Source organism: Bubalus kerabau, chromosome 6 (assembly GCF_029407905.1).
Source record: "Bubalus kerabau isolate K-KA32 ecotype Philippines breed swamp buffalo chromosome 6, PCC_UOA_SB_1v2, whole genome shotgun sequence".
In the NCBI taxonomy this organism is placed as follows: domain Eukaryota; kingdom Metazoa; phylum Chordata; class Mammalia; order Artiodactyla; family Bovidae; genus Bubalus; species Bubalus kerabau.
In genome coordinates, this window is record NC_073629.1 from 3,386,460 (window position 1) to 3,411,786 (window position 25,327).

Genomic DNA, 25,327 nt, shown 5'->3' on the forward strand with positions numbered 1-25,327 from the left:
GGTAATCCCACCTGAGGACATTAAGGAAAGTTTTGAGTGAAAAGTTTTGGTGCATAAAGAAATATTTTCCAGCTACCGGGAAAACTGTGCCATGTAAAGCACCTAAGTTTTCATGACTATTCTTTTACTGAAGCACTCCTAAACCCCACAGAAGTATTTGTAGATATCATTTAAGTTTAGGGAACATTGGTTGAGCTACAAATTGTCAGGCAGTAGGCTAGACACAACTGATAATTCCATATGCATAACAGAATGACTGGTGACAAGACATAGCTTTTGTTGTGTTGAATTATTCTTTATAAAGAGAAATATTGGTCCCTGGACCAGAACGTTCCAGGCACCAAAAATAATCTACAAGGAAAGGCTGATAGTTTTGCTATGCAGAACATTGCAAGCTCCTGCTGCTCACATGATGGGACTTTTTCATTTTCTTTCAGAACATTCTCATCTGTCTTTCCAGGCTTCTCCTTCTTATGAGCAAAAAGAGAGAGAATAAATCTCTTATTTTAAAACTGATTTCACTTAAGTGGTTTAAGATGGATTTTTTAAAAATAGAGGATCTGATGTGTACCTAATTGGGGGACAAACATCTTACATCTCTCCCCTAGTCAGTGGGGCTAATTCTGTTGGCCTAGCTTCAAGGTCACAATTAGACTCAGATCCTGAGGAGGAAGAGCAAGGCTCAATCCCAGCTCTGCAAGTCATCTGTATGATTGATGGCCTCCCCACACCTACACATTGCCTAGTAGGGAGTAGATGTTCAGTGATTGTTGAATCGAGCATCTCTAAATTTTCTCTATACCTGAAAAATGGGCATAAAAGCTGTTGTGCATGCTTGCTCAGTCACTTCAGTGTGTCTGACTCTTTGCAACTCTGTAGACTGCTATTGTGAGGATAAATTAAACAAGACAGAGCAGGTGACAAAGCTTTGTAAATGGTAAAGAGAAATATATATCTCAAAGCGACTTGAATCCATATATAGTCAGGTCAACTTTGAATTAGCTTCCTTATCTCCAAATTGGATATGAGATTTCTGGCTTAAAGTGAGGCTGTTTGTTGTGGTTGCTTTTTGGTTTGTTTTTATTAACTTTGGTGAGGTTCCTGGTATTTTTTCTTGGGGGAATATTGAAGGAAATAGCATACTCTTTAGAGCCAAATGAAATGAATAGAAAACAAATCATCTCCACTGACAATCTTAGTGAGGACTAATGAAAAACAAGGGTCATCTTTGGTCCAATGATTATATTTTCTCCCTAGGCCTAACCTGATTGTATTATTGAATGTTGTGGAGCCCTCCTCAGTTATTTAACTATCATAACCCTTTACTTATGAGCTTCAAGATGTAATTATAGTCTCCTCCCCCTAATGAAATGAGAGCCTTTAACTGAGTTAACCCATCAACAGCCCATGATGAAGCCTGACAGATCCCTTTTTGGACTACATACTCTTGATAACATTAATGTCAAGGCCCTTTCCTCTCTCCAGGCTCACTTTCCTGTGCTGGGTGAGTGATAACAAAGCATTTATGACATCTTTAGGGTCAGAATGGAATTAGTACCACTTATGGGTATGCAGCATAGAGACTCATACTAGATCTGAAATCTTGGAAAATTCTTTGCATGGGCTGAGCTTCAGGAATCAGTCTTCTGAGAAGGCAGATATAAATGATCTGATCTGGAGACAGGCAGGGGGCAGGAGGCTGAGTGGTACCTTCCTCGAGTTCCCCTGGGAGATGTATGTAGGTGGCTGCTACATTATATAGCTGGTAAAGCTGAAAGCCCCTTTTATGAATGAAAAGTCCTGAAGTGGCCACCAATCAGGAGCCAGGTTCCTAACAGGGCTGGTAAAGTGAATAGATTTCCCAACCTTGGGCTTGAGAATATTTGCTAATTTCAGAGAGTTTTAAAGCTTCCAGGCTGCAGTGAGACAAAGTTTGATCGAGATGGCCTCATAAAACCTGCCTAGCTTTGTTTGGAAGCTCGAGGAGCTGTGAGGGTGAAACACAGGTAAACCAGCCCTCGTAGTGACTGTGACTCAGCTTCTAAGCATCTCAGCCCCTGAAACTGGGTGAAGATAACCCCTGATTGACTGGGCCACCAGGGGCCTCACAGAAGCAAACAAAAAACCTCACTAGAGGCAGAGAACAAAAATGAAATTAGATACAGGCATTATCAGACAAATGAAACTGAGAGTTTGCCACAAGCAGATCTCCACTACAGGAACCCTAAACATGAGTGTTTTAAGTGGAAGAAAAATTATCCCATGTGGAATGATATACCTGTAGGAAAAAATGAAGAGAACAGAAAAGAGAAAATGTATGTGTGATATTGGCTATGTAAACCAATAAAAATGTGTCTTATGGAGCATAAGATATATATGTTGAAATATGCAACATCTATGGCAGATATCAGAAGGGGATACAAGAATTTACTAATACCCAAGATCTTTGGATTTTTCAAGAAAATTTCAAAAATACCAATTAACTGTGGACTATGATGAGTCAGGATGCATATTACAGTCTCTTAGGTAACCAATAAAAGGACAATAATAGTGTATAACTGTCCAGCTAATAAAAGAGGGAGATGAATTTTAAAACTCAATCCAAAAGAAGAGAAAAGGGGTGCAGGGAAAGGAACTTTAAGCAGGTGAGATGAAGAAAAGCACAGAGTAAGATGAGAGATTTAAACCTAAACATGCCAATGATTACATTAAGCATAAGTAGACTCAATGCTCTGATTAAAAGGCAAGATTATCAGCTTGAGTATAAAAACAAAACAGAGTCATGTGCTCTTTACAGGAGACACACATACAAGAAAAGGAAACAGAGAGATTGGCAGGAAAATGAAAAAGAAAGATAGGCCATATAAATGCTAGCTCAAATAAAGCTGGTGAGCTCTACTACAGACTTTATGTCTAAAAGGCATTACTAGAGATTAAGAGAAAACTTCATTATGATAAAAAGTTTAATTCACTGAAAAGATATGTCACATTCATGATCTCTGAAGAAGATTTAGCTTCGGGACCAGGGACCAGCCTTGATCAATCAAGAGCTTTTGTGTAGCAGAGTTTCATTAAAGTATAAAAGGGACAGAGTAAGCTTCTGACACACACATCGGAAGGGGGATGGAGAGTGCCCCCTCGCTAGTCTAAGCAAGGGAACTGTATACTTTTTAAATTGGTTATTACAATAAATCACAAGAATGTCTCAAAGTTGCAAAGATCTTACTAGACCCACTCCCACAATTTACATTTTAAGATGACAGGATTCTGTTCAGATCAGTTCAGTTGCTCAGTCGTGTCCAACTTTTTGAGACCCCATGGGCTGCAGTAGGCCAGGCTTCCCAGTCCATCACCAACTCTGGAGCTTACCCAAACTCATGTCCATTGAGTCAGTGATGCCATCCAGCCATCTCATCCTCTGTCATCCCCTTCTCGTGCCTTCAGTCATTCCCAGCATTAGGGTCTTTTCCAATGAGTGAGTTCTTCCCATCACGTAGCCAAATTATTGGAGTTTCAGCTTCAGAATCAGTCCTTCCAATAAATATTCTGGAATGATTTCCTTTAGGATTGAATGGTTGGATCTCCTTGCAGTCCAAAAGACTCTCCAGAGTCTTCTCCAACACTACAGTTCAAAAGCATCAGTTCTTCAACACTCAGCTTTCATTATGGTCCAACTCTCACATCCATACATGACCAAAGGAAAAACCATAGCATTGACTAGACGGACCTTTGCTGACAAAGTAATGTCTCTGCTTTTTAATGTGCTGTCTAGGGTGGTCATAGCTTTTCTTCCACACAGCAAGCATCTTTTAATTTCATGGCTTCAGTCACCATCTGCAGTGATTTTGGAGCCCAAAAAATAAAGTCTGTCACTGTTTCCATTGTTTCCCCATCTATTTGCCATGAAGTGATGCCATGATCTTGGTTTTATGAATGCTGAGTTTTAAGCCAACTTTTTCACTTTCCTCTTTCACTTTTATCAAGAGGCTCTTCAGTTCTTCTTTACTTTCTGCCATAAGGGTGGTGTCATCTGCATATCTGAGGTTATTGATATTTCTCCCAGCAATCTTGATTCCAGCTTGTGCTTCATCCAGTCCAGCATTTCTCATGATGTGCTCTGCATATAAGTTAAATAAGCAGGATGACAATGTACAGCCTTGATGTACTCCTTTCCTGATTTGAAACCAGTCTGTTGTTCCATGTCCAGTTCTAACTGTTGCTTCTTGACCTGCATACAGATTTCTTAGGAGGCAGGTCAGATGGTCTGGTATTCCCATCTCTTTCAGAATTTTCCACAGTCTGTTGTGATCCACATAGTCAAAGGCTTTGGCATAGTCATTAAAGCAGAAGTAGATGTTTTTATGGAACTCTCTCACTTTTTCAATGATCCAACAGATGTTGGCAATTTGATCTCTGGTACCTCTGCCTTTTCTAAATACAGTTTGAACATCTGGAAGTTTATGGTTCATGTACTGTTGAAGCCTGGCTTGGAGAATTTTGAGCATTACTTTGCTAATGTGTGAGATGAGTGCAATTGTGCGGTAGTTTGAACATCCTTTGGCATTGTCTTTCTTTAGGATTGGAATGAAAACTGACCTTTTCCAGTTCTGTGGCCACTGCTGATTTTTCCAGATTTGCTGGCATATTGAGTGCAGCACTAATAGCATCATCTTTTAGGATTTGAAACAGCTCAACTGGAATTCCGTCACCTCCACTAGCTTTGTAGCGATGCTTCCTAAGGCCCACTTGACTTCACATTCCAGGATGTCTGGCTCTAGGTCAGTGATCACACCATCGTGGTTATCTGGGTCATGAAGATCTTTATTGTATAGTTCTGTGTATTCTTGCCACCTCTTCTTAATATCTTCTGCTTCTGTTAGGTCCATACCATTTCTGTCCTTTATTGAGCCCATCTTTGCATGAAATGTTCCCTTGGTATCTCTAATTTTCTTGAGGAGCTCTCTAGTCTTTCCCATTCTATTGTTTTCCTCTATTTCTTTGCACTGATCACTGAGGGAGGCTTTCTTATCTCTCCTTGCTGTTCTTTGGAACTCTGCATTCAAATGGGTATATCTTTCCTTTTCTCCCTTGAATTTCACGTCTCTTCTCTTCACAGCTATTTGTAAGCCCTCCTCAGACAACCATTTTGCCTTTTTGCCTTTCTTTTTCTTGAGGATGGTCTTGATCACTGCCTCCTGTACAATGTCATGAACCTTCGTCCATACCTCTTCAGGCACTCTGTCTATCAGATCTAATCCCTTGAATCTCTTTGTCACTTCCAGTGTATAATTGTAAGAGATTTGATTTAGGTCATACCTGAATGGTCTAGTGGTTTCCCCTTCTTTCTTCAATTTAGGTCTGAATTTGGCAATAAGGAGTTCTTGATCTGAGCCACAGTCAGCTTCTGGTCTTGTTTTTGCTGACTGTATAGAGTTTTTCCATCTTTGGCTGCAAAGAATATAAAACAGTCTGATTTCAGTGTTGACCATCTCGTGATGTCCATATGTAGAGTCTTCTCTTGTGTTTTTGGAAGAGTGTGTTTACTATGACCAGTGCGTTCTTTTGGCAGAACTTTATTAGCTTTTGCCCTGCTTCATTCTGTACTCCAAGGCCAAATTTGCCTGTTACTCCAGGTATTTCTTGACTTCCTACTTTTCCTACTCCCATAATATATATTATAAAATAACAGGATTAGTCAGAAAGTTTTCAAGGAGAAACTGTCCTCAAGCAGGATACATTGTTGTTATAGAATCCTTAGTATAGAGTTTAAACTGAGTTGTTTTGTTGTGTAATCATCAGCTCCAGGCTTAAAGGAAAAAACAAACAAACAAAAACATTTTATGTGACTACCCCAGTGGTAATGTATGGATGCGAGAGTTGGACTGTGAAGAAAGCTGAGCACCAAAGAATTGATGCTTTTGAACTGTGGTGTTGGAGAAGACTCTTGAGAGTCCCTTGGACTGCAAGGAGATCCAACCAGTCCATTCTAAAGGAGATCAGCCCTGGGTGTTCTTTGGAAGGAATGCTAAAGCTGAAACTCCAGTACTTTTGCCACCTCATGTGAAGAGTTGACTCATTGGAAAAGACTCTGATGCTGGGAGGGATTGGGGGCAGGAGGAGAAGGGGATGACAGAGGATGAGATGGCTGGATGGCATCACTGACTCAATGGATGTGAGTCTGAATGAACTCCGGGAGATGGTGATGGACAGGGAGGCCTGGTGTGCTACGATTCATGGGGTCGCAAAGAGTTGGACACGACTGAACGACTGAACTGAACTGAAGACTAAGGAATGTAGAAATTAAAAAAATGTCCTTTTTATCCTCCTTGAGAACTCTAGACCCCTATCTCCTCGTTGGGGACCCTGGACTTCTTATCAACCTACCTAGAAATTGACTCCCTCAGATATACCACCTTGAAAATTTTACATATTTAATAATTTAGTCTCAAAATAAATGAAGAAAAACCTGAATTACTAAGGGAATAAACAAATCTATAAAAACAAGAGGGAGATTTAAGTATACCTCACTCAGAAATTGAGAGAACAAGCAGACAAAAATCAGTAATGATGTAGAAAATCTGAACAATGCATGTAAAAAGCCTGACCTAATTGACATATTTAGAACACTGCACCCAGCAACCAAAAATTCTACATTCTTTTCAAGCACCCTCAGAACACTTTAGCCATACGTTAAGCAAGTCTCAACATAGTTCAAAGAATAGAAATCAAACTATCATTAACCACAATGCAACTAAGCCAGGTATCAATAACAAAAAGATAACTAGAAGTCTCTGTATGTTCAGAAATTAAGAACCTATCTAAATAACTGAGGAAATAATGATGAAAATTAGAATATAGTTTAAATAACAATAAAAAAATTACATATTGAAACTTGCTGCTGCTAAGTCACTTCAGTCATGTCTGACTGTGTGTGACCCCATAGACGGCACCCCACCAGGCTCCCCTGTCCCTGGGACTCTCCAGGCAAGAACACTGAAGTGGGTTGCCATTTTCTTCTCCAATGCAAGAAAGTGAAAAGTGAAAGTGAAGTTACTCAGTCGTGTCCGACCCTCAGCGACCCCATAGACTGCAGCCTTCCAGGCTCCTCTGTCCATGGGATTTTCCAGGCAGGAGTACTGGAGTGGGGTGCCATTGCCTTCTCCAATATTGAAACTTGGATTCAACTAAATTATTAATGTATCAGAAAAGGAGCTGAAAATCAATAAATTCTCAATCATGTTTTACAAACTTTTCTTCTCAAAAAGCCTCCCTATTCCTAATTTCCTGAGCCAGACTTCACATCTGCTAAATTAACTTCTCCCCAGGGCTGAATCCATCATTTCCTGAATCCCATTTCTTTTTCTTTCTTAGTGGGCTTCCCAGGTGGTGCTAGTGGTAAAGAATCTGCCTCCAATGCAGGAGATGTAAGAGATGTGGGTTCGATCCCTCGATTGGGAAGATCTCCTGGAGAAAGGCATGACAACCCACTCCAGTATTCTTGCCTACAGAAATCCCATGGACAGAGGAGCCTGGTGGGCTACAGTCCGTAACACTTTTCTTTCTTAGCTTATGCCTTTATTTAGATGGTAGTGCATTCTCAAACAATTTTCTGAGAAAACATGATGGGAGATAATATGCCCCAGTTCTTAAAAGTGTAAAAATAATTCTATCCTTATATTTGACTTGTCCAGGTATAGGACTTCAGGATAAAATTCTTTTTCTTTCAGAACATTTCCTGAAGACATTTCTTGAACTACCAAAGTACAATGTTACTGATGAGAAAGTTGATACTAGTTTTTTTAAATACCTTTTCATTCTTTCTTTCTTTAGCAGCATCATGCAGCACGTGGAATCTTAGTTCCCTGGCCAGGGATCGAACCCATGCCCCCTGCATCGGAAGTGCAGAGTCTGAACTACTGGACCACCAGGGAATTCCCAGGATGTTTCTTATTTCCTTGTACACATTCTGTTTTTGTTTGTTTTCTTTTCAGAAGCTTTTAGAAGCATCCTTGAGATTTGAGTTTCACATTCATACATCAAGATTTGGGTCAATTTGCACTGATTGTGTTGAAATACAATAGGCTCTTTCAATAAGGAGATTTTGCTCTTTGACTCTAGGAATTTGCTTCTATTATTTCTTGGGCAATTTTCTCCCCCCAATTTTATCTGTTTTCCTTTTGTAGGACTCATTATTAGTCAGATGTTGAACTTCCTATATTGATCTGCCATGTAGATCATTTAATTTCTTTAAAGATAATTGCCATTTTTGTTTCTTTTTTTTGTTTTGTTTTGTTTACCTGAGTTGAGGGAATATGTAGGTGACTTGATTGTATTCAGTGTGGGGAGTGAGGAAGAGATTGATGGTTCTACTCACAATTTTAATTACTTCCTCTCTTTACAGCCCCACATACTACCACCCCCTCCAGTTATACTTGATGTCCTTGTTCCAGTGCCTGTTTTGCCTCTAAGTTTTCTTCTTCGTTGCTGTCTCTCCTTTTCTCTACCTCACCAGTATCACTCTTCACCTATTTTCCATCTTTCAGAAAGTGTTGAAAATTTTCATTCTCTTCATTGAATACAGATTATAATTTTTTTGAAAGTTTACAATTATCTTAAGGGGTTTTGGGAGAGAGGTGGTAAATCTATGTGCTCCATCTCCTGTCTTTACTTGGAAGCTCAACTTTTGTTTCCTTAGCTGTCTACCCACCGTAAGGCAGTAAACAAAGGGCCCCCTTCTGTTTTTTCATCTCTAGTTTTAGTGCCTGACACAAACATCCTAACCATCATTGTTTAAACAATTGTTGAATTGAATAGAATTGCCTACTGCATATTATGCATGTTCAGTCACCCTAGGATGATTGCTAAGTCCTTAAGTAACCTGTAAAGATGTGCCTACAATAACCTTTGTCCAAACTAAAGTTAGGATAAAATTTCTGACAAACTCCAGTGCCTTGAATGAGGACCACATAGGTGAATGTTTTAAATCTGGATGATCCTTCAGAAATCTGGGGCTCAGGGTTAACCTACTACTCTGTTAAATCTCCAGCGTCTACTTACAAGAAACCCTTTTAGTGTTGCTTTTTTTTCTTGATGATGAATGAAGTTAGAAGAAATGTCACCTATCGCAATCCTGAGGCTATTAGGGATTTTCTAAGTTGAAAGCAAGAACGTCTCTTCAGAGTGAATAACTGCTGAGTATTGTTCCAGATGTTGCCACTCTTTTTCTGAGTTGATAAAGCCTCGAGGTTTTGATCAATGAATTAGGAGGTTTTCCCTTTTATCAATGATTTAGAACCTGCCTTGTGGCTGATGAAAGAGTTTAATTCACAGAGGATTGATTTTCTAGTTATTTACCAGGAAGCAGTCATTCGGCTCCCAGAAAGAATGATAGCTCATTTTTCTTCCTTTGTCTGAGCTGGCCAGTAACCTGGGAGAATCAGAGCAGCCCAGATTGAAAGCTTAGACTAGCAGTGTATACTTAACTCGAAGAGACTTAGAGAAAGTACATCTTTGAATGTTCTGAGACACTAAAAGCCCAGTGAAAGTATTACAAATAAAGTCATGTGGGTCAGAATCTGTATCTCCGGCTGTGTCTCTTGGTACAGATATTCCACGGCAGAGTGAAAAAAGCAAGGGCTTTTGAGTCACGCAGGCTCATCCGACTCTTCTACTTTCCAATCTGAGATTTGGGGAAGCTTCTTGACCTCTCTGAACTTTACCTTCCTTACTTATGAGACTATTGGAGAAAACTAAATAAGAATGTGAGTGTTAAAGCATTTATCCAGTGGCCAGTACATAGCAGTTGCTCAAGAAATGCTCATTCTCCTTTTCCCTTTGTGTCTTGGGTAAGAGCCAAAGAGCATCCCTGTGAAGCTGTTCTCCTTGACAGAGGACCTGAATGTGTTTCGCCCCTCTGCTCAGGTGATGGAAACTGATAACTCCTTAGGCAGATTCGACACTGCTTCTCCATTTTAAGGCATCCTCCCACTGCTCTTGCTCATATTTCCCTCCCTGTTTTATCCTTCCTTCCCTCCCTCTTTCCCTCTCCTTCCCCACCAAGTCCCACATCATGTAATAAGATAGGACACGGAAGACAGTGTAGAGTCATGAGTAGGAAGTAAAAAGGGAAGAAAGAGAAGAGAATGATAACACTGCTCTGTCTTTGTCCCAACATGTTTTTTGTTTTTTGTTTTTTTTTCAAGATTTTTTTTTTTTCCCCCTCCCACCCTGAGGACTCTCATCTATGCCTTTTTTACAATTGTCATTCTAGATTGGTGTTTTGTGATTCTTCATCTCCACCTCAGTTATCTCCTCTCTAACACTGCATATCCAACAGCCATTCAGTGCCTCCACTTCTGTGTCCATATGTTCTTCAAGAGCAATATTTTTAAACTGAACTCATCATTCTCCCACAAGCCTGGTTTGCCCACAACCCACTTATCCTCCAGGACAATCTGTTTTAGGTAGTAGCACTGGTGCCCATTCAACTGTCCAACAAGAAGCCTTGAAATTTCCTCTCTGTCAATTACTGCATGCATCAATCATTAAACTTACCAAAGTTCACCTCCACTAGGATTGGATACTACTCACTGTTGAACAAACATCAACAGGAGAATGTTGGATCCCACCAAAAAGAGCTACCCCATGTCCAAGGGCAAAGGAGAAAGCCCAGCAAGACAGCAGGAAGGTCTAAATGACATTAGAATCAAACCCCATACCTCGGAGCCAGCAATGCTCAGAGATCTCAAACAAAACCTTGTGTGCACCAGGAGACCCCACAGAGACTAAGCCAGACCTTCCTTTGAGTGTTTGAGTGTCTCCTGTCACTCAAACAAGATGTAGGTCAACAGTGACCACTGCAGGGGCAGAGGCTCTGGGTGCAGCAGAGCTGGGTGTGACATAAGCCCTCTTAGAGGAAGTCACCATTAACCCCACCATAGAGCCACCAAAACTTACACAGGACTGGGGAAACAGACTCTTGGAGGGCACAAACAAAACTTTGTGTGCACCAGGACCCAGAAGAAAGGAGCAGTGACCCCACAAGAGACTGACTCAGTCTTGCCTGTGAACGTTCAGGAGTCTCTGGTGGAGGCATGGGTTGGCAGTGGCCTGCTGCAGGGTCGGGGCTCTAAGGGTGGCAGTGCATGCATGGGACTTTTGAAGGAGGTCACCATTATCTTCATTACCTCCACCATAATTTGGCTTCAGGTCAACAACAGGGAGGGAACACAGCTACACTCATCAACAGAAAATTGGGTTAAAGACTTACTAAGCATGGCCCCACCCATCAAAACAAGACTCAGTTTTCCCCTCAGTCAGTCTCTCTCATCAGGAAGCTTCCATAAGCCTCTTATCCTTATCCCTCAGAGGTCAGACAGAATTAAAATCACAATCACAGAAAACTAATCAAAATAATCAGATGGACCACAGTCTTGTCTAACCCAATGAAACTATGAGCCATGCCATGTAGGGCCACCCAAGATGGATGGGTCATGGTGGAGAGTTCTGGCACAATGTGGTCCACTGGAGAAGGGAAGGCAAACAACTTCAGTATTCTTGTCTTGAAAACCCCATGAACAGTATGAAATGGCAAAAAGATATGACACTGAAAGATGAACTCCCCAGGTCAATAGGTGCTCAATATGCTACTGGAGAAGAGCAGAGAAATAACTCCAGAAAGAAGGAAGAGACAGAGCCAAAGTGAAAACAATGCCCAGCTGTGGATGTGAGTGGTGTTGGAAGTAAAGTCCAATGCTGTAAAGAACAATATGCATAGGAACCTGGAATGTTCAAGGTCCATTAATTAAGGTAAATTATAAGTGGTCAAACAGGAAATGGCAAGAGTGAACATTGACATTTTAGGAATCAGTGAACTAAAATTGACTGGAATGGGCAAATTTACCTCAGATGATCATTATATATACTACTGGGGGCAAGAATCCCTTAGAAGAAATGGAGTAGCCATCATAGTCAACAAAAGAGTCTGAAATGCAGTACTTGGGTGCAATCTTTAAAGCAACAGAATGATATCTATTCATTTCCAAGGCAAGCCATTCAATATCACAGTAATCTAAGTCTATGTCCCAACAAGTAATACTGAAGAAGGTGAAATTGAACAGTTCTAGGAAGACCTAAAAGACCTTCTACAATTAACACCCAAAAAAAGATGTCTTTTTCATTATAGGGGACAGAAAAGCAAAAATAGGAAGTCAAGAGATAGCTGGAGAAACAGGTAAATTTGGCCTTGGAGCACAGAATGAAACAGAGCAAAGACTAATAGAGATTTGCCAAGAGAACGCACTAGTCATGGCAAACAACCTCTTCCAACAACACAAGAAAAGACTCTACACATGGACATCACCAGATGGTCAATACAGAAATCAGATTGATTATATTCTTTGCAGCCAAAGATGGAGAAGCTCTATACAGTCAGCAAAAGTAAGACTGAGAGCTGACTGTGGCTCAGATCATGAACTCCTTATTGCCAAATTCAGACTTAAACTGAAGAAAGTAGGGGAAAACACTAGACCATTCAGGTATGACCTAAATCAAATCCCTTACAATTGTACAGTGGAGATGACAAAGAGATTCACTGGATTAGATCTGATAGACAGAGTACCTGATGAACTATGGATGGAGGTTCGTGACATTGTACAGGAGACAGGGATCAAGACCATCCCCAAGAAAAAGAAATGCAAAAAATCTGAGCACTGAAGAACTGGTCGTTTTGAACTGTGGGGTTGGAGAAGACTTTTGAGAGTCCCTTGGACTGCAAGGAGATCCAAACAGTCAATCCTAAAGGAAATCAGTCCTGAATACTCATTGGAAGGACTGATGCTGAAGCTGAAGCTCCAATACTTTGGCCACCTGATGCAAAGAACTGATTCATTGGAAAGGACCCTGATGCTGGGAATGATTGAAGGCAGGAGAAGGGGACAACAGAGAATGAAATGGTTGGATGGCATCACCTACACGATGTACATGAGTTTGAGTAGGCTCTGGGAGTTTGTGATGGATAGGGAGGCCTGGCATGCTGCAGTCCATGTGGTTGCAAAGTCGGTCACGACTGAGCAACTGAACTGACCTCCCCTAGGCTCTTATTATTCACATATTGTCTCGTGTATCTCCTCTTCAAGTCTCATTTTCCCCATGATTTCTGTCTTTTTGTAGTTTTGATGTGAGTGCTAAGATGTTTCTTTCACTTGAACATCTAGGCATTAATACTATTGAAAACAGTGATCATCCCCTCCTTAATTTTTAAATTTAAAAATCGTAGGTATTGTTTGGTTTTATTTGTTTATTTTCTGGTTCCATAAAATCTTTTTTGTTTGTTTTTATAAGGTTGTATGGCTGTCCTTAAGTAGTTGTATTGTTTTTCAAGTAAGATCAAATATCTCCTCTAGTAGTTTTATTCCAAAGGAGTCACCTCTCTGAGCATTCTGCTTAGTATTGCTCTCTGGGGCTATGGATAACCCCCTGGGTTCATTGGATTTTTCTTTGTGAGTGCTTGGCTAAACTATCAAGAATGGCAATGAACTCAGAAGCACTGGAAAGCATAGCAGTTTCTGACCCAGATAATGGGTTGTCTCTCCCTTGCCGAAACCTCTAGTTGATTATCTCCACAGTTCATCTCCTAGGCAACAAACACCACAGCTCTCAGAGATGGGGAACCCAGCCCACGTTGCAGTTCTACCTCAGCTCCTTGAGAGTATGTAGGCCACCAGGCTTTCCTAGGACCACATGGGGCTGGCACTGACCTTCTATGGCAGTAGGTCTCTATGGTTTAATCTACCTATAATAACTCTACTTTTTGCCACATGGTTTGTTCCTCAGCTCCAGGCTTCTCTCTTGCCCAGAAGGCTGAACACTCTTCCCAGAATACTGTACCTCTAGTTGGTTGCTGGATTCAAACAAGAGCAGAAAGAGGTAGGACACTTGCTCTCACCACCATCTTTCTAGGATTCCCTCTGCCTCTCTCCCAGCCATGGTCATGTACCTGGACCAAGCACTGTCATCTCTTGCCTGATCTACTGCCTCCTACATGTTTCCACTCATGTCTTCCTACAGTCCACACTGCCTACACCTCATTAACTCTTTAACAAAGAGAAACAGAAAATTTTTCTTAAACAGAAAAATCTGTTCATCTTAATTCTTATACTTAATTTGAAGTCTTTTAACAACTTCCCAGGGCTCCTGTGATAGAGACCAACAACTCTGACATAACCTACCAGCTTCTGCTTCTCAGAAACCCATCTAGTTATGAAGTGGCCTCTTTCCTAGAAGTATCAACAATGGCCCCAGAATCAGAGTACCTGGTTCTAGTCTTATTTCCAATATTAGCCAAAGGAGTATCATTGACCAAATGACTTCATCTCTCTGAATTTCTGCTTCCTCATCTAAGAAAATGGTGATAAAGTCTACCCTGCCTACTTCACAGGGTTTAGTGAGCCTCGACGTGAGTCTGAGTGAACTCCCAGAGTTGGTGATGCACAGGGAGGCCTGACGTGCTGTGATTCATGGGGTTGCAAAGAGTCGGACACGACTGAGTGACTGAACTGAACTGAACTGAACTGAACTGAATAAGAATACATCTGTCAGTGTATGTTTTGTAAACAGAAAAGTCATATAAAAAATTGAGGTTTCCAAATAATTGGTGTGATTTGAGGGAAGCTATAATCTTAAAACACAACCTGTACCAGCTTGTCACTGATACCGGTAACTTCCACAGTGAGAGGAGCTCCCTGGGACTGGGGCAGTATGATTCCAGTAAGCCACTGTTAAAAGGCACATGAGGGATTTCCCTGGAAGCCCAGTGATTAACACTCCACACGTCCACTGCAGGGGATGCAGGTTCCATCCCTGGTGAGGGAACTAGGATCCCGCATGCCACGTGGCCAAAAAAAAAAAAGTAGAAAAGAAAATTTCTTAAATGGAATAAAAATGAAAATATAAAAAAAAAAACTAGTTATTTTTAAAAAGGTTCATGATACAGGAGAAGGAAGGGAAAAGGAGAAAGCATGGAGTCATTAGAATTCACTGTTATGGAGGAGTCTCAAGAAATTATTGCTCAGATTGGCTAATTCTCTGAGTATAAGAAATAGGAGAGGTAAGGTTTAATGAGTGAGGGAATTGGGGGAAGGTTCCAGGTGATAGCCACAGAGAGAGCCCCTGGTATGCACAGTACCGGTATTCCCTGACCAGTGCCGTAGCAGCAGAAAGGCCAGCTTTCTTCATCCTTGAGCAGTGCTTGTCTTTCTCTTAATTTTGTTTTCAGAAGTATTTCTTCATTTCAGACTATTATCTTCCTCTCCATCAGGCAAAATATTTCATGTATGAAGGACAAAACTGAGGGAAAAAACCATTCCAATCCCTGGTTTCCCTTCAACCAAGAATGCTACATAATATTTTATCCTTCTTTTTCATTTAATGTAAGATACCATCAATTATAAGATACTATAATTTTATGTAATATCCAGTTCAGTTCAGTTCAGGTGCTCAGTCGTGTCCGACTCTTTGCAACCCCATGAATCACAGCATGCCAGGCCTCCCTGTCCATCACCATCTCCCAGAGTTCACTCAGACTCACGTCCATCGAGTCAATGATGCCATCCAGCCATCTCATCCTCTGTCGTCCCCTTCTCCTCCTGCCCCCAATCCCTCCCAGCATCAGAGTCTTTTCCAATGAGTCAACTCTTCGCATGAGGTGGACAAAGTACTGGAGTTTCAGCTTTAGCATCATTCCTTCCAAAGAAATCCCAGAGCTGATCTCCTTCAGAATGGACTGGTTGGATCTCCTTGCAGTCCAAGGGACTCTCAAGAGTCTTCTCCAACACCACAGTTCAAAAGCATCAATTCTTTGGCGCTCAGCTTTCTTCACAGTCCAACTCTCAAATCCATACATGACCACTGGAAAAATCATAGCCTTGACTAGACAGACCTTTGTTGGCAAAGTAATGTCTCTGCTTTTCAATATGCTATGTAATATTAAGAAAGAAAAATTGCTTCCAGTTTAAACTATGACATGATATTGATTACTAAGACTTATCCCAGTTTCAGAGATGACAAATGTGAAAAAAAAAATGTACATCTTAAAATCCATGTAATATAACACCTATATATCAATGGGGTCGATATATCTGGTCTTCTGCCACTGTCTGACATAATACTGTCTACCTGGATAGGCGATTACAATATGAAATTTTACATACACTCAGAAAATCGTTAATTGCTACCAAAGACTTTTTGATAGAGGAGCTACACCACATCCAAGGTCAGGGGCGGCGGCAAGAGGAGCTATCCTGCATCCAAGGTAAGGAGCAGTGGCTGCACTTTGCTGGAGCAGCCGTGAAGAGATACCCCGACGTCCAAGGTAAAAGAAACCCGAGTAAGACAGTACACACTGAGAGAGGGCATCAGAGGGCAGACAGACTGGAACCACAATTACAGGCAACTAGCCAACTGATCACCCGGACCACAACCTTGTCTAACTCAATGAAACTAAGCCAGGCCATGTGGGGCCACCCAAAATGGCGGGTCATGGTGGAGAGGTCTCACAGAATATGGTCAGCTGGAGAAGGTAATAGCAAACCATATCACTATTCCTGCCTTTAGAACCCCATGCTGCTGCTGCTGCTGCTCCTAAGTTGCTTCAGCCATGTCTGACTCTGTGCGACCCCATAGACGGCAGCCCACCAGGCTCCCCTGTCCCTGGGATTCTCAAGACAAGAACATTGGAGTGGGTTGCCATTTCCTTTTCCAATGCATGAAAGTGACAAGTGAAAGTGAAGTCGCGCAGTCATATCTGACTCTTCATGACGCTATGGACTGCAGCCCACCAGCCTCCTCCATCCATGGGATTTTCCAGGGAAGAGTACTGGAGAGGGGTGCCATTGCCGTCTCCAAGAACCCCATGAACAGTATGAAAAGTCGAAAAGATAGGCTACTGACAGATGAACTCCCCAGTTCAGTAGGTGCCCAATATGCTACTGGAGATCAGTGGAGAAATAACCCCAGAAAGAATGAAGGGATGGAGCCAAAGCAAAAACAATACCCAGCCGTGGATGTGACTGGTGATAGAAGCAAGGTTCGATGCTGTAAAGAGCAATATTGCATAGGAACCTGGAATGTTAGGGCCATGGATCAAGGCAAATTGGAAGTAGTCAAACAGGAGATGGCAAGAGTGAACGTCGACATTCTAGGAATCAGCGAACTAAGATGAACTGAAATGGCTGACTTTAACTCAGATGACCATTATATCTACTACTGTGGGCAGGAATCCCTTAGAAGAAATGCAGTAGCCATCAGAGTCAACAAAAGAGTCTGAAATGCAGTACTTGGATGCAATCTCAAAAATGACAGAATGATCTCTGTTCATTTCCAAGGCAAACCACTCAATATCAGGGTAATCCAGGTCTATGCCCCAATCAGGAACACTAAAGAAGCTGAAGTTGAACGGTTCTATGAAGACCTAGAAGACATTCTAGAATTAACACCCAAAAAAGATGTCCTTTTCATTATAGCAGACTGGAATGTAAAAGTAGGAAGTCAAGAAACACCAGGAGTAACAGGCAAATTTGGCCTTGGAGTACAGAATGAAGCAGGGCAAAGGCTAATAGAATTCTGCCAACAGAACGCACTAGTCATAGCAAACACCCTCTTCCAATAACACAAGATAAGACTCTACACATGGATATCACCAGAAGGTCAACACCAAAATCAGATTGATATTATTCTTTGCAGTCAAAGATGGAGAAGCTCTATACAATCAGCAAAAACAAGACCAGGAGCTGACTGTGGCTCAGATCATGAACTCCTTATTGCCAAATTCAGACTGAAATGAAGAAAGGGGGGGAAACCACTAGACCATTCAGGTATGACCTAAATCAAATCCCTTATGACTATACAGTGGAAGTGAGAAATAGATTTAAGGGACTAGACCTGATAGACAGAGTGCCTGATGAACTATGGACAGAGGTTCATGACATTGTACAGGAGATAGGAATTAAGACAATCCCCAAGTAAAAGAAATGCAAAATAGCAAAATGGCTGTCTGAGGAGGCCTTACAAATAGCTGTGAAAAGAAGAGAAGTGAAAGCAAAGGAGAAAAGGAAAGATATACTCATTTGAATGCAGAGTTCCAAAGAATAGAAAGGAGAGATAAGAAAGCCTTCCTCAGTGATCAGTGCAAAGAAATAGAGGAAAACACCAGAATGGGAAAGAGGAGAGATCTCTTCAAGAAAATTAGAGATACCAAGAGAACATTTCATGCAAAGATGGGCTCAATGAAGGACAGAAATGGTATGGACCTAACAGAAGCAAAAGATATTAAGAAGAGGTGGCAAGAATACACAGAAGAACTGTACAAAAAAGATCTTCATGGCCCAGGTAATCATGATGGTGTGATCACTCACCTAGAGCCAGACATCCGGTAATGTGAAGTCAAGTGCGCCTTAGGAAGCATCACTACGAACAAAGCTAGTAGAGGTGATGGAATTCCAGTTGAGCTCTTGCAAATCCTGAAAGATGATGCTGTGAAAGTGCTGCACTCAATATGCCAACAAATTTGGAAAACTCAGCAGTGGCCACAGGACTGGAAAAGGTCAGTTTCATTCCAATCCCAAAGAAAGGCAATGCCAAGAATGCTCAAAGTACCACACAATTGCACTCATCTCACACGCTAGTAAAGTGATGCTCAAAATTCTCCAAGCCAGGTTCAGCAATATGTGAACTGTGAACTTCCACATGTTCAAGCTTGTTTTAGAAAAGGCAGAGGAACCAGAGATCAAATTGCCAACATACTCTGATCACTGAAAAAGCAAGAGAGTTCCAGAAAAACATCTATTTCTGCTTTATTGACTATGCCAAAGCCTTTGACTGTGTAGATCACAATAAACTGTGGAAAATTCTGGAAGAGATGGGAATACCAGACCACCTGACCTGCCTCTTGAGAAATCTGTATGCAGGTCAGGAAGCAACAGTTAGAAATGGACATGGAACAACTGACTGGCTCCAAATAGGAAAAGGAGTACGTCAAGGCTGTATATTGTCACCTTGCTTATTTAACTTCTATGCAAAGTACATCATGAGAAATGCTGGGCTGGAAGAAACACAAGCTGGAATCAAGATTGCCAGAAGAAATATCAATAATCTCTGATATGCAGATGACACCACCCTTATGGCAGAAAGTGAAGAATAACTAAAGAGCCTCTTGATGAAAGTGAGAGGAGAGTGAAAAAGTTGGCTTAAAGCTAAACATTCAGAAAACTAAGATCATGGCATCTGGTCCCATCACTTCATGGCAAATAGATGGGGAAACAGTGAGAAATTTTATTTTTCCGGGCTCCAAAATCACTGCAGATGGTGACTGAAGCCATGAAATTAAAAGATGCTTACTCCTTGGAAGGAAAGTTATGACCAACCTAGACAGCATATTAAAAAGCAGAGACATCACTTTGTCAACAAAGGTCCGTCTAGTAATGCTATGGTTTTTCCAGTAGTCATGTATGGATGTGAGAGTTGGACTATAAAGAAAACTGCTGCTGCTGCTAAGTCGCTCCAGTCGTGTCCGACTCTGTGCAACCCCATAGACAGCAGCCCACCAGGGATTCTCCAGGCAAGAACACTGGAGTGGGTTGCCATTTCCTTCTCCAATGCATGAAAGTGAAAAGTGAAAGTGAAGTCGCTCAGTCGTCTCTGACTCTTAGTGACCCCATGGACTGCAGCCCACAAGGCTCCTCCATCCATGGGATTTTGAGTGCCGAAGAATGGATGCTTTTGAACTGTGGTGCTGGAGAATACTCTTGAGAGTCCCTTGGACTGCAAGGAGATCCAACCAGTCCATCCTAAAGGAAATCAGTCCAGACTGTTCATTGGAAGGACTGATGCTGAAACTGAAACTCCAATACTTTGTCCACCTGATGCAAAGAGCTGACTCATTGGAAAAGGCCCTGATGCTGGGAAAGACTGAGGGCAGGAGGAGAAGGGGATGACAGAGGATGAGATGGTTCGATGGCATCACCGACTCGATGGACATGGGTTTGGGGGGACTCCGGGAGTTGGTGATGGACAGGGAGGCCTGGCGTGCTGCAGTTCTTTGGGGTCGCAAAGAGTCGGACACGACTGAGTGACTGAACTGAACTAAACTGATGGTGATGGTAAACTTAACCTTCAGTTTTTCATGGAGTATAGTGTGGGAAATTTTACATACATAGTAGATAAAGAGTCGGGCATGACTGAGTGACTAAGCACAGCAACACAACAGATACAAAGGATTTTTTTTTTTTGAGGTTTAGTTCATTTATAACATTATGTTAGTTTCAGATGTACAGCATAGTGTTTCAATTTTTATAGATTAATTTCTTTTATAGTTATTATAAAATATTGGCTATATTTCCTAATATATCATTGTAGCTAATTTATTTTTCACATATTAATAGTAGTTTACACCTTTTAATCTCTGATCCCTGTCTTGCCCCTTCTCCCTTCCCCCTTCCCCCTTCCCTCTCCACTGCTGGTAACCACTAGTTTGTTTTCTGTACCCTGTGGGTGTATTTTCTATACCCTGTCTGTGGCATTTTTCTTCTTATATTCACTAGTTTGCTTTATTTTTAGGTTCCCCACAGAAGTGATAACATACAGTATCTGTCTTTCTTTGTCTGACTTATTTCATTAAGCATAATACCCTGTAGTTCCATCAAAAGATTTTTTAAAGGATACAAATGGTTTTATTCCCTAAGAAACAGATTTAGTTCTTACCATTAGTTTTCAAACTGAGGCTCAGAGCTCAACTGTAGGCCCAAAGGGCCCTCCCAGGGACCCTGAGAACAAGAGGCATCCTCAGACCCCATATGAAGTCTTACAGAGAACCCACCTCATTTCCCAGACCCCAGAGACCTTCTCACCAATCACAATAAAGGACAAACTCCATCATTCCAAGGGATACCAATAGCATAGGACATTCAGTTCAGATCAGATCAGTCGCTCAGTCATGTCCAACTCTTTGCGACCCCATGAATCACAGCACACCAGACCTACCTGTCCATCACCAACTCCCACAGTTCACTCAGATTCACGTCCACAGAGTCCGTGATACCATCCAGCCATCATCATCCTCTGTTGTCCCCTTCTCCTCTTGCCCCCAATCCCTCCCAGCATTAGAGTCTTTTCCAATGAGTCAACTCTTCGCATGAGGTGGACAAAGTACTGGAGTTTCAGCTTTAGCATCATTCCTTCCAAAGAAATCCCAGGGCTGATCTCCTTCAGAATGGACTGGTTGGATCTCCTTGCAGTCCAAGGGACTCTCAAGAGTCTTCTCCAACACCACAGTTCAAAAGCATCAATTCTTCGGTGCTCAGCCTTCTTCACAGTCCAACTCTCACATCCATACATGACCACAGGAAAAACCATAGCCTTGACTAGACGAACCTTTGTTGGCAAAATAATGTCTCTGCTTTTGAACATGCTATCTAGGTTGGTCATAACTTTCCTTCCAAGGAGTAAGCGTCTTTCAATTTCATGGCTGCAGTCACCATCTGCAGTGATTTTGGAGCTCAGAAAAATAAAGTCTGACACTGTTTCCCCATCTATTTCCCATGAAGTGATGGGACCAGATGCCATGATCTTAGTTTTCTGAATGTTGAGCTTTAAGGCAACTTTTTCACTCTCCACTTTCACTTTCATCAAGAGGCTTTTTAGTTCCTCTTCACTTTCTGCCATAAGGGTGGTGTCATCTGCATATCTGAGGTTATTGATATTTCTCCCAGCAATCTTGATTCCAGCTTGTGTTTCTTCCAGTCCAGCGTTTCTCCTGATGTACTCTGCATATAAGTTAAATAAACAGGGTGACAATATACAGCCTCGACATACTCCTTTTCCTATTTGGAGCCAGTCTGTTGTTCCACGTCCAGTTCTAACTGTTGCTTCCTGACCTGCATACAAATTTCTCAAGAGGCAGGTCAGGTGGTCTGGTATTCCCATCTCTTTCAGAATTTTCCACAGTTTATTGTGATCCACACAGTCAAAGGCTTTGGCATAGTCAATAAAGCAGAAATAGATGTTTTTTTGGAACTCTCTTGCTTTTTCCATGATCCAGCAGATGTTTGCAATTTGATCTCTGCTTCCTCTGCCTTTTCTAAAACCAGCTTGAACATCAGGAAGTTCACAGTTCACATATTGCTGAAGCCTGGCTTGGAGAATTTTGAGCATTACTTTACTAGCGTGTGAGATGAGTGCAATTGTGCGGTAGTTTGAGCATTCTTTGGCATTGCCTTTCTTTGGGATTGGAATGAAAACTGACCTTTTCACATAGTCTTCATTAAATAATGCCTATAAGCCCAGCACCAAGTAATATTATTAGAGATAAAAAGGAAGTTGACCACCCAGAGCCTGCCCTACTCTTCCTGGAAATCCCGAAATAGATAGTAGGTTCTTAGCACATGGTGAAGTCAGGGTATTCCCTGGAAAAAGCCAATGAGACCCCCATAGTCTATATGGTGTGAGGGCATGCATCATTACTTTGGTGAGTTCACCCAGAGTCTGAGTTCTGGCCCTGGAAAGTTTCATCTCTCTAAAGAAGAGATTTATCTCTTGGGATCAGACTCATTAAACAGGACTGATATATAAAATCAGAATGTAAGTTAATTCACTTAACAAGAAGAATTGTAGCTGCTCCATGGACTTGAATTCAGTTCCCAGCTCTATATGAGACACCAGTCCACAGATGGAGTTATTGGTTGATCCTGGAAGCAGGATAAAAGGGGGGTAGTACAGGACCAAATGTGTAGGGGCAGCAGGTTAAAGTTGCCCTGAGGGACCTACCTCCACAGCAGGTTCTCACCCATTTGACTGGAAATGCAACAAACTCATTGCCTGCAGCCGTTTCTTATATCTCCACATTAGACACAGCTTGGCTTAATGGGATCAGAATAAGCAAAATCCTATGGCTAAGGCACCTGTCTCTACTCTCTGGATGAACATTGTTCCAAGATTTGCTTTTTTTTTTTTTTTTTTTAATTTTCCAACTTTATTCTTATTTTTAGGAATTGTTTTTTTCTATTCTTGCTTTTTATTTTTATTCTGAGGCTAACCAGCCCCTGCTTTCTTTAGATATAATGATTCTTTCCACCAGATCTTATTCTGACCTGAGAGCCATTCTGTCTCCCTAAGTTAAATTCATTTTACTACTCATTCAATAAGAACTAACTGAGCAACTACTATATGCCAGTATTCCAGGCACTATGGTAGGCACTGGGACGGAAGTGTGAGCAAGTGTGATAAGTGTCACAACAGAGGAAGTCCAGATAGACAAGGAACACATGGGAGAGATTCTGGAATAGACTCTGGGATGGAACGTTGTCCCAGAAAGAGTTACCTAGAGAAGGCTGAAGGACCTACAAGGAAGAGAGAAGCACAGGAAGACAAGCTAGCCTGCAATGCAATTGCAGCTGACGCTTCAGTTGATCCTCCAGGGAACTCTGAAATTGAGCTAGCCCTTCAGAAAGCTCCTAAATAGCTCTCCTTTATCCAACATTATGTCCTGTGCCCTTGACTCAGGACCTCAGGATTCAGTCCCAAGTGTAGCCTTCCAGCTCCTGCTGGTACATGTTAGCCAGATTCTGTGGCCACTTCAGCAGATGGTCCCTCTTCTCCTTACTGGGCCAAGCTTATCTTCAATCGTGTGGGGATTTAGCCCGTGTGATTGATCTACTTGCCAGGAGAGGAGACAGGTAGACTCTGAGAGAAACAAGCATCATCTTGTAAGACACCTGCCTCAATGGAAGCCTCCACATGATCTTCAGAACCTGCCTCCAATGGGGAGTAGGCCCTGTCTATGGATATCCAATAGCTCTGGGAAAATTTGTAAGTTCAAGATTCTCAACTGCACCTACTCAGATATCCTAGTCTCAAGTCTTAGGGTCCCATTTCTTCTATATTAGAACCCTGACTTGAGCAAAGACTTAGTAGGGTGAGATTCAACTTTCTATGCAGGTCTGCTCATGCTACAATTGAGTCCTGAGCCTGATTCTCCACACTTCCTGGCCCTACTGCAGAGATTCAGTTCAGTTCAGTTCAGTTCAGTCACTCAGTCGTGTCCGACTCTTTGTGACCCCATGAACCGTAGCACACCAGGCCTCCCTGTCCATCACCAACTCCCAGAGTCCACCCAAATCCATGTCCATTGAGTCGGTGATGCCATCCAGCCATCTCATCCTCTGTCGTCCCCTCCTCCTTCTGCCTTCAATCTTTCACAGCATCAGGGTCTTTTCCAATGAGTCAGCTCTTCGCATCAGGTGGCCAAAGTATTGGACTTTCAGCTTCAACATCAGTTCTTCCAATGAACACCCAGGACTAATTTGCTTTAGGATGGACTGGTTGGATCTTCTTGCAGTCCAAGGGACTCTCAAGAGTCTTCTCCAACACCACAGTTCAAAAGCATCAATTCTTTGGTGCTTAGCCTTCTTCACAGTCCAACTCTCACATCCATACATGACCACTAGAAAAACCATAGCATTGACTAAATGGACCTTTGTTGACAAAGTGATGTCTCTGCTTTTTAATATGCTATCTAGGTTGGTCATAACTTTCCTCCCAAGGAGTAAGCATCTTTTAATTTCACGGCTGCAGTCACCATCTGCAGTGATTTTGGAGCCCAGAAAAATAAAGTCTCTCACTGTTTCTAGTGTTTCCCCATCTATTTGCCATGAAGTGATGGGACCAGATGCCATGATCTTAGTTTTCTGAATGTTTAGCTTTAAGCCAACTTTTTCACTCTCCACTTTCACTTTCATCAAGAGGCTCTTTAGTTCTTCTTCAATTTCTGCCATATGGGTGGTGCCATCTGCATATCTGAGGTTATTGATATTTCTCCTGGCAATCTTGATTCCAGCTTGTGGTTCTTCCAGCTCAGTGTTTCTCATGATGTACTCTGCATAGAAGTTAAATAAGCAGGGTGACAATATACAGCCTTGACGTACTCCTTTTCCTATTTGGAGCCAGTCAGTTGTTCCATGTCCATTTCTAACTGTTGCCTCCTGACCTGCATATAGGTTTCTCAAGAGGCAGGTCAGGTGGTCTGGTATTCCCATCTCTTTCAGAATTTTCCACAGTTTATTGTGATCCACACAGTCAAAGGCTTTGGCATAGTCAATGAAGCAGAAATAGATTTTTTTCTGGAACTCTCTTGCATTTTTGATGATCCAGAGGATGTTGGCAATTTGATCTCTGGTTCCTCTGCCTTTTCTAAAACCAGCTTGAACATCTGGACGTTCACAGCAGAGATTAGGATTTCCTAATGCATTCAAGGAGGTTTTGGATTTCATATTTTGTCTAG

General features: G+C 41.8%; 1 protein-coding gene across 1 annotated transcript in view; it reads right to left on the reverse strand.

The window, feature by feature from the left end:
- Nucleotides 1–3,982: 3,982 nt before the first annotated feature.
- The window catches only part of LOC129655853 (uncharacterized), a 45,312-nt gene continuing 23,967 nt past the window's right edge, over nucleotides 3,983–25,327 (reverse strand). The window contains exon 3 of the mRNA XM_055586675.1: nucleotides 3,983–5,448. Within this exon, the coding sequence (XP_055442650.1) occupies nucleotides 4,674–5,448 (775 nt within the window). The 3' untranslated portion in view covers nucleotides 3,983–4,673. The remainder of the gene's footprint in view (nucleotides 5,449–25,327) is intronic.